Source organism: Mercenaria mercenaria, chromosome 4 (assembly GCF_021730395.1).
Source record: "Mercenaria mercenaria strain notata chromosome 4, MADL_Memer_1, whole genome shotgun sequence".
NCBI classification, from domain to species: Eukaryota; Metazoa; Mollusca; class Bivalvia; order Venerida; family Veneridae; genus Mercenaria; species Mercenaria mercenaria.
This window is the reverse complement of record NC_069364.1, coordinates 85,665,131-85,675,506: the sequence shown is the minus strand read 5'-3', so window position 1 is coordinate 85,675,506 and position 10,376 is coordinate 85,665,131. Positions and strand designations below refer to the sequence as shown.

The following is a 10,376-nucleotide window of genomic DNA, read 5'->3' as shown; positions in this document are numbered from 1 at the left end:
TGCATAACGCTTATTATTATGTCTTTTTAGACATTTTTTCAGAAATATGATGTCCCAACGCGCCATTTTGCATAACGCTTATTATTTTGTCTTTTTAGACTTTTTTTCAGAAATATGATGTCCCAACGCGCCATTTTGCATAACGCTTATTATTTTGTCTTTTTAGACATTTTTTCAGAAATATAATGTCCCTACGCGCCATTTTGCATAACGCTTATTATGTCTTTTAGACTTTTTTCAGAAATATAATGTCCCAACGCGCCATTTGATACGCTATAATTCTTTGACATTTTTCGAATATATGTCAACCCCATTTGCATAACGCTTATTATGTCTTTAGACATTTTTTTCAGAAATATATGTCCCTACGCGCCATTTTGCATAACGCTTATTATTATGTCTTTTTAGACATTTTTTCAGAAATATAATGTCCCAACGCGCCATTTTGCATAACGCTTATTATTAAGTCTTTCTAGACATTTTTCGGAAATATAATGTCCCAACGCCCCATTTTTGGATAACGCTTATCATATGTCTTTCTAGACATTTGTTAGAAATATAGTGTCCCAACGCGCCATTTTGCATAACGCATGTTATTATGTCTTTCTAGACATTTTTCAGAAATATAATGTCCCAACGCGCTATTTTGCATAACGCTTATTATGTCTTCATAGACATTTTTTCAGAAATATGATGTTCTTACGCGCCATTTCTGCATAACGCTTATAAATCATTATGTCGTCCCATACACTTTAAATATAATTTCACCTAGCGCCATTTAAGCATAACGCTTACTCTTAAACTCTTAAAAGACATTTTTCAAAAGTCATCACGCGTCATTTCAACGCACCGCTCATACAAACATTCCAGTCTCTTTTTTTTTTTCTTTTTTTTCTTTTTTTTTTTTGACACTTCTTGACCCCGTCCCCTCCGTAAAGCACTTTTTTAAAATGTTGATATTAGAATTTAATATTTCAATATTTTAACCAACAACAAAAATCCCCCTTTTGGAAATTCTAAATGAAATGCTGTCATACTAGAAATTCACAAGGGTACGTGTCCATTAAAAATTAAATGATAAAAACTGAATTGCATTTATTCGCGTGGATCTTATTTGTAATTACATCAAAAGTGGTAAACCTGATTGGACCTTTAAAAATATCATTGAAACACCCTACAATAAACTTCAAGCAAAAAAAGTGTTGTTCATAAAGCAGAGCTTAATACAACTTTAGAAATCATGAATATTAATGAAAGCCATGTTTCAAACGCCTACTCTTTAAAATGCGGCGGTTATGAAAGAGTATTAATATACCAAACAAGAAATCTACTTTCAAGTGATATACCCTAGTGAATACTTAAGTGGCGGAAAAATAAAGACCAACTCGTGTAATAAGAACTTTCAATTGTGTGCGACAATGTGTCATTAAATGTTTTAGTAACACCACCTATCTAAATAACAACCATTTAATAAACACCGCCGTTATCTTTCAATATAATTTTATAGCCGTGCCAAAATATTCGTTTAAATTTGTTTCAAACAATAGAAACAGTTATAATTCGTCAATAGTTTGGCTTTTCTTAAAAAATAAAACAACAAAACAACAGGCATTCAAAAACAACAATTCGAATCGAACCTTTTTATGGATCTGAACACAGAAACTGTTTGATTATTTTTAAAAAAATGAGATTTTTTTCTAAAAACCAAAAATAATAGAAAAATCAAGGGCTCGCAAAATGTAGCAATATACGCTCTTTTTTTGGTGTGTGTGTGGGGTGTAATATGGCAGTGGCTGGGGATGAGGCAGGTGGGTTTTTGCACCTGTTGTGACGGGATACTAAGGTACAAGAAACTATGTGTAACAAAATGGGATGGTGACAGTTACAGTTAATGTTGGGTGATACACTTATATGCCAAGTTTGAAGTTAATACATTGGTTTGTTATTTTGCTCCGGACATAAAATATGACAAACAAATTTGATATTTGAGCTCAGTTTTTAGCTTTGACCGTTGACCTACCAACCAGTTTTTTGTACTCTGCACATCGTCTCATTAGCAACTACCTGTATGCCAAGTTTGAAGTCAATAGTTTGTGTGGACATTGAGATATTTGCCGGATACGAAATATGATGGACAGATTTGACTTTGGTGCTCTATTTGTGATCTTGTTCTTTGACCTGCAGACCCCGTTCAATGGGTCCGCACATTGTCTTTTCGCTGCCAACTTATATACCAAGCTTGAATGATCCAGACTCAAAAAGCGAAGGACAGACAGAAGCACGCGCCATTACATAATAACATCCTGCTTTTAAAAAAAAAAACAACAAAAAACGGTTGAATAAAAAAGGTATAATTCGATTAACATAATGAAAATGGACATTTATCCTAAAATGAATTATGATCAGCATTTCATTAATTTTAATTTTTCTTTGATTTTTTTTTATCAAAAATCTATTTTAAATTTTTCATTTTTAAGAAATTTTGCTTTTCAGAGCCCCTTAAATAAAAACAAATGGTCTTCTAAAATTTAGCACCGGCGCCGCTTGCCACCCTTCCCCTCTTCACCCCCCTCAATCTCGTCAATTTCTCGCGACCTATTTTCTTCCTCCCTTCTTCTTTTAACCGCTCTCCTTGTATTGAAAGCTACTGCTTCTTTGTCATTTTGACCTGTAAATGTATAAGAAAGAATATGGAGTGAACAAAAGCTCGTAGAACACGAAATGTCCCCCCACCCCCCACCCACCCCGCCCTCATTCAGTAATTGAACAAGGAAAAGAAATTATTTGGTCACTGTACATACAAGTTCTACTGTTCTGGGTCAATGTGACCTTGACCTTTGACCTATCATTAAGCTTCGTGAACCTAGGCCAAAGCGTTTTTGAGTTATCATCCGGAAATTGTTTAACTGTTCCGGGTAATTGTGACCTTGATCTTTGACCTACTGACCTCAAAATCAATACGGATCATCTGCTGGTCATAATTAACATTCCTATCAACTTTCATGATCCTAGACCCAAGCGTTCTTGAGTTATCATCCGGAAACCGATTGGTCTACATACCGACCGACCGACCGACCGACCGACCGATATCTGCAAAACAATATACACCTCCTTCTTCGAAGTGTGTGTGCGGGGCGGGGGGGGGGGGGGGGGGGGGCACGGGTGAGGAACTGTTACATGAGACCCGGTTATGGAGGATATCATGTTACAGATTTAGTACGCTACTGCTACAGTTTTCTCGGATACGTTACAGCATATGAACGATAATAATCGCTGGCGGTGGTATGTTGGAAATTGTAAAAACTCATCTCTTTTTGCAAAAGTTTAAATGGTATTTCTAGATCAATGGTATATACGTCATGTACCTATAACACTGTGTAATTGTAGGAGAAGACCACTATAAGCTGTGTTGCGCATCAAAATGGTAGCAACGCATTTTGGTAGTCACTACCTAAATTCAGCCGAATTTTGGTAGTCACTACCAAAATGCGTTACAGTCAGCGCAATTTGGTAGTTTACAAAAATGTAGTACCAACATGCGTTAGATATGTACTCATCCAACGCAAAACGGTACTAATAATAATATCATGATTTAGAAAAAGAATATTTTGTGACGAATAGACAATTTTATTTCAAAGAGAGTCATGATGGAACATAGTCGCTCATCCGACCTTGACCTTGAAAAATTAACGGCCCTAGATTCAGTCAAGCAGGTACATAGTTTTGGTTTTGCCTTAAGTTTACTTAGTGAAACAGGCGTGACAATTTTCACAGAATCAAACAAGAGTGCGAAACTGTCATAGAATACGCCCGTAATGCAGGGAGAATCACAAATACACATTAAAACTATTCCAAAGCTAAAGGGAAGTAATTTTTGCTGTTGGTTATCAAACTTGCGCGAGATATTATGTGAACGTTGGACAAAAAAAACTGCTCAAGTAAAAGAGCGGAAACTGTCAACATTCACAATTTTGAGTTATTCGAGGGGCATAACTCCAGAGCTACTGAGATTATCTGACTGGTTATCGATCTTGGCCGAGATATAATGCAAATTAGCATACTGACCAAGTTTGGTGGATATTGGTACATATTGGATAAGAACTGCTCAAGTTGCAATTTTTAGCAATTAAAGGGGCGTAACTTCAGAACTACGATCCCGCTGATTATCGAACTTGCCCGAGATGTTCTGACCAAGTTTGGTGAGCATTGGATAAGAACTGCTTAAGTTAGATAGCGAACAACGTTAGAAACCGCACGCCCGCCCTCCGCAGGTGTTCTCATAATGCGTCGTATACAAATGAAAAAAAAAGCCAAAATTTGGATATTTTAATTTTAGAGAAAATCATTCGCGTTTATATATGTAGATAAATAACAAGATACACGGCATTATAACCTTATTGCGGAGAAAGCTTCATTTCTGATTAAATAATATATTTCTTACCCATCTAAATCCACAGAACTCACCATATCCAAGCGTTGTCCGGGGAGGACCACAAAATAGCACTCGCACGTACACACCAAAATAAAAAATCTAAATCTAGCGACAGAGAATTTAGTTTTCGGAAAATTATTCGAGTAAGCCCTCGCCCATATTTTACCATTCTTCAAATATTTATCTAAGACCCCGAAAACACACACAAAATTCACCATTTATGTTTATGTGGGATGTTTTAAAAAATATCTAGGCGGAGGACTTACATGCCAACCTCACATTTATACTTCGTTTAACAAAATTCAACATTTTCGTGCTTTAAAAAGTGTCGGTGGACTATCCCTCCAACGCATTAAAACAACAAAACAATACAATGTTATTGCATAGGAAGCGTCGTTTGTGGCCCCTTTTACACGCTCAGGAATCTACATTTTGGTTGTTTTTATACGAAAACTATATTTCTGGAGGGGGACTCCGAACTCCTTCTCCCACAATTTTTATAGGAGACATTCCTTCCTTTTATCTCTCTCTTTTGTGCATAATGTAAAAATGAGCACAGCCCCTGATGTAGAAATAATAATGTGGAAATGGGTATACGTTTATAAAGTGGACAGATACTTTAATATCACTTACCGGAAGACTTGCGCCGTTTCCTTTTGTAAGGCTTGTCTTTCACTGGTTCAGGATTCGGCGGCACCACAGTTTCTGAATCAGACTGTCGTTGTAAAAGGGAAGGGCCGGTTATAATCTCAGGCAGTGATTCGTCCGATGAGCACGTGCTAGCAATCAAATCTGGACGCCAATAACCCTCTTTCTGTGCATACTTGAAACAGAATATTTTGATTTTATCTAGTTAAGTTAGATTCAAATTAGTTTGCCATTTTTGTATGTATTGCAGGCCCCTATATAATATGACTATAAAAGTAAGTTCGCTTTCTTTCGCTATTTTTTTTCTTTTTTGTTATCATTGTATTGGCAGATACTGTTTGTCAGTAAAAACAAGTTATTAAGTTTTCACTAGTAACATCTTTTTAAATGCAATATGCATATAAACAGACATTTAAAAATAAATACCACTGCTTGATCCATCTTTACCGTAACAACGTTTTCCTTGATTTCGCTTTAAGAATACGACAACATTCTTGCTAAAAATCTTTACTTTTTTGCCGATTTCGGGAATGCACAACAGGAGAACAAGGAGATTCTCGTGAGCACAGGCTGTTGAAGAACATTTTTGATTCAAACGTAAACAAATGATGGACCAGAATCAGTTTAGGCCGGAGCCGAAAGGACACACTTTTGAAATTTTTTCATCAACCGTTTCATTAAAAAAAATCACTTTTCAACCTAACTTTTCTTTAACCAGTCTCTTGATGCGCGACTGCACTGGCGTTTCGTATTATTTCATTTAATACTTCGCGTGTTTGACTCGAAGTAAGTTTACACGTTGCGATATAATCCCTGAAAAATCGGCAAAAAGTTAAGATACTTGATAACTTATTGTTTTGTTCTGTGTATACTCTGCAAATGAAAGATTTAAAAAAAAAATGAAACATACCGGTGGCATGTCACGACTTCCTCCGCTCCCATTTGCACCAGAAGTTCCTGGTTGTGGCTTCCCAGTAACTTCGTCTATCAAACGTTGCAGTTCTGTCCGTCGTGCATGCAGTGACTCTGGGTCTTCAGGTCGAGTTCTTTGACTCTGTGATTTTGTTAAACCCTCGTGTCTAGGTTTATTACCTCTTCGTCTCATGTTGTAAGGATGCGGTCTCTCTGCGTGAATTCTGTGAGCCATTGAGTTGGGATCTGCGTTGTTCGGAACGGGCCCGTTGTTCATATGGCGGAGCCGGCGGTCTATGAAAAGGGAAACTACTGTTGGCACGTTAATCATTAAAACAGTACTGTATAAATTTGGTATAGATCTAATCAATATATCAAAATGTTTGTTTTGTAATGAAGCATGCTAGCATATTATGAATGTTTGCATTTTTTTTTTCTAAGTGTAAATATCAGGCACATGTTTCAAACTTCGAGTCAGACATGGTAAATTGCGTTATTGACTCTGCTTATTTTGTTATAAATCCGCTTATGAAGCTATTTTATGAAACGTTCCTTGAGAAATAAACAAACACTATTGAATACAGATTGAGACATTTAATGTATTTACTTAAATAGTCATTATTTGCGAAGGAATGAATATTAAGATGACACGCTTTATATCAGTCTCGTTTTGATCAAGGAGGAAACTTATTTTACATGTTGTTTTTGTTGTTTTGAAATATTTGGCCATCTCCTTATGGTGGACTTTAAAGTTTCAAAACAAAAGAATATAAATTTATTTTCTGTTACTGTAGTAGGGTAGAGTATAAGGGTGCACTTATACTTCCTTGCTATTGAGCTAGCTTTTATAGCGACGTGGTAGAGTGTCCGCCTTAGATGTGAGAGGTCCCGGGTTCGATTTCCGGTCAGGCCTGACGTATTTTCAGTCTGTTACATTTAGCGCCCAATGTAAATAATTCACGAGTAGATATGAATGGACACCTTGGAACGTCCCACTGAGGTTCAAACTCCTGGAATTCGAGGACGAATTCTAAAATGGAGGGGGTGTATGTAGTATGGTAGAGTAAAAGGGTGCACTTATATTTCCTTGCTATTGAGCTAGCTTTAATTGCGACGTGGTAGAGTGTCCGCCTTAGATGTGAGAGGTCCTGGGTTCGATACCCGGTCAGTGCTGAAGTATTTTCAGCTTGTTACATTACATGAAAACACGAATTCTGTAACCGTTCGTAAGCTAACATAATGTTTTTATATGTTTTGTACTGAAATGTTTTATATTTTTACAGAGATAATCTCTATATGTAATAGAAGTTATAGCTTTATTTCAATGTTTTGCTAAAAGCAAAGCCAAGATCAATGCAAAATATATGGAAGTGAACTTAAGCTTATGTAAGGGAGACAATCCAATCAAGGAATAATCGATAATCAAGGGAGAGAAAACCATAAGCTGGATGGTTTCCGCAGACAGTGAAAAAAAAGAACAATTACGAAACGTGAATTCTGGGCGTTTTTTCTGTTGTTCACTTAATCGCAAAATTGAAGCGAAACGAAAATTAAAACCTACAGTAGGTAGATACGGGCTTAGTTTTCTCCTCTGAAATTAAAAAAAATATATATATATATACTCACTTTGACGTGCGGCACTGACTGGTCTAGGGGGTCTAGGGGGTATCACCCTACGCACTATAAGTCTGTTGTCGCTTCCTCGTATTGGAAAAATGGCACTGAAATGTCCAAACATAGAATGGACTCGAGACAAAAGCAAAACGTGACTTTAAAATTGTATACAAGACCTTTAATAATTGATAGTGCGCAACTGTATATCCCCACATGGCAGTATAATCAACTTGTTGATGGTGGCCATTATGCGGTAGAAGTAGAATATAACTTCCTTATGTAATGAAATGCACGATTATAATTTTCTTTTAAGCCGTAACTAGTCTTAAATAGGCGGCATCTGTGGGAGGTGGTGGGGTGGGGATGAGTGGAGATACGTCAGAACTAGTTCCTTAGATTTTCAAAGTAAAAAAGCTGAGAAGTCTCCGAATCGATTAAAATCTGTAATACTATGCCATTATTCCATGTCCGAACCATAGTTGCATGTCAGGATAAAAATGTCCCAGTTTCGTTACATTTATTACAGTGATTTACGGTATAGCGTGTTTTTTCTCTCCTCGCCATTGCATACGCATTGATTTAGAGTGTACTCACGGCTTTTGTCATTTTTCAATTATTTATAAAAACCGCACTGAAACAAACTTCCCATGATCTTTGTACAAAACATCAAAGTAATAATGTTTACTCTTTTAATAACATTCAGCTTTTGAAATTTCTATCAAATAGTTTTTATTCACTGATGTTTTTTTTTTACAAATACAATGATTCAGTCAGTACAGGATAGCTTTGATTTTCATATGATGCCATGCGAAAAATAAGACAACAAGCAATTATTTAATATGTTTGTCAAAATGTCCTTCTGCAAGCTAGTTAAAAAGGAGACGATAATTTATTTAGAATCTACTTAAATCTAATAAAAAAAAAGTCACACTATCTTCTAAACCCTAAAATTCGCTATACACTGAAGCAATATTGGTTTAACTGTTCGAATTTATTCGCAGTATTTTCGATTACTTTGTGGTCATGTGAGCTAAAACTATAATAATTCGGACTTACAATCCGGCTGCCCTGTCATAAGGTCCGATTCTTCTCCGCACAGGTCGTCTTGGTTCCTCAGGATGTTCCGCCATTTTACCGCTTCAAAATAAATTTTTCACTTACAGATTTTGAAAACTATTTTATAGAAGTGTTTACGCTCTAAGTATTCGAAAACTATTACTATACTTGCAATTCTTTACAGCAGTCTTACGAAAACTGCTCCATGTCGCTAATGTAAACACTTCAATAATTGACGTCGCTAGGCGTCCTAAGCAACGACGTCATTATACACTTCCTGTCTCTGTGCGACTGCGCAGTTAGCGTAAGTTAGTGCATGGATCAGATATCTATACCCTTTTCTTCTTCTAATTACTACACTCTTTCATAACTTAGAGGATTATGTGTAGGCGCTGAATAAAAATTTGTAGTGTTTTTACATATATCAAGTTTGTACATGTGCCAAAAAAAAAATAAAACTTTCCAAATTTTACATTCTTAATACTTTGTACACTTAAAGATGTTTTAAAATTGAGGGCAGATATTAGAACAGACAGTGACAAAGGCTTTGAAGGAGCGGGCAACATGTTCCACTGACCTATTGTTCTAAGGAAAAATGAATAATTATCAAAATCTTTGGATGTGCCAATGTGTCTGAAGCTGTATATGTTATTATGTCCATGCCGTGTTCTTGAATCAGCTGGTATTAATAAATTCTTTTTCGGATACTTTTTTAGTATATAGCTACTGCATGGTGGTTAGAGAACACCAATTGTTTTCCCATAGACTCCCATTATAATATTATGGAGTGTGCGGCTTTCCATAAATCGAAACATGTATATCCAATGACATTTTTTTCAAGAACTATCTTAGTTCCATCAAAATATCGGGGGAAAAACATATGGTGACACTTTATTTAAGTAATTTTCCTGTGAATGAGAAGACCCCCTGTTTACCTAGTTGTCATGGCGGGGAAAATTCATTTGATAAAACCCTTTTTTTCAATACACATAAAACGTAGCAAATTTTGTCAAAATGTATAATGTTATACTGTAAATGCAGTAAAAATATTCAATTTTGAACAACAAAAAATCATTTCTTGGGTTTGTTTATATGACTTACCAATCAGAATGCACAGACGCTACCTTATTCCCCAAGTATAAACTTACCTCATTCCCAGGAAGTTCCCTGTACTTCTTTTAATCGGTGGTCTCTGACCTGGTGGACTTTTAAAAATAAAACATTATTAAGCGAGCTCTAGTTCTTATCTCTGATGGCCAATTCAAATTTGTTATGTCAGAAACTGAGCTTGTATTAGGACAGCGATTAGTGACAAATCTAGCAGCCCTTCTCTCAACTTTTTTTCAAATTGATCCATATGGCTTTTAGTATGTTGGTCCCAAATAGTACATGAATATTCTAAAATTGGTCTTACTATAGCTTTATATGCATGTTCTTTCACTTCAGAAGAATTAATTTTTAAAGTTCTACGCAGAATGCCAAGGGACCGATTTGCTTTGTTAGTTATTTAGTTTATGTGTTTATTCCATTTCAAGTTGTTTTGAAGTGTTACGCATAGATACCTTGATGACTGAACTTCTCCTAGAGTATGATGGTGAAGTTTATAATTAAGCTGGATGGGTTTCTTTTTCTATGTAATACATGTACTAAAAATGTTACATTTATCAGGATGGAAATGCATCAACCAATCCTGTTCCCATTTACAAGCAGCTTC

At 35.9% G+C, this 10,376-nt stretch overlaps 1 protein-coding gene across 1 annotated transcript; it reads right to left on the bottom strand.

The window, feature by feature from the left end:
- Window positions 1–2,318: 2,318 nt before the first annotated feature.
- On the bottom strand, window positions 2,319–8,909 carry LOC123552356 (uncharacterized). The gene is made up of 5 exons (XM_045341963.2): window positions 8,663–8,909; window positions 7,619–7,713; window positions 5,991–6,286; window positions 5,066–5,255; window positions 2,319–2,668 (listed from the first exon to the last, which is right to left on the bottom strand). Exons 1-5 carry the CDS (start codon window positions 8,734–8,736, stop codon window positions 2,529–2,531), a joined length of 795 nt encoding a protein of 264 aa, XP_045197898.2. The 5' UTR covers window positions 8,737–8,909; the 3' UTR covers window positions 2,319–2,528.
- Between the last annotated feature and the right edge of the window lie 1,467 nt (window positions 8,910–10,376).

Excerpts from the sequence above, each read along its gene's own strand:
- LOC123552356 (XM_045341963.2), bottom strand. The coding sequence starts at position 8,736 with ATGGCGGAACATCCTGAGGAACCAAGACGACCTGTGCGGAGAAGAATC. Across the intron at positions 7,714-8,662 it reads TATGACAGGGCAGCCGGATT|TGCCATTTTTCCAATACGAG; the intron begins GTAAGTCCGAAT and ends TGGACATTTCAG. Across the intron at positions 6,287-7,618 it reads AGTCAGTGCCGCACGTCAAA|ACCGCCGGCTCCGCCATATG; the intron begins GTGAGTATATAT and ends CCCTTTTCATAG.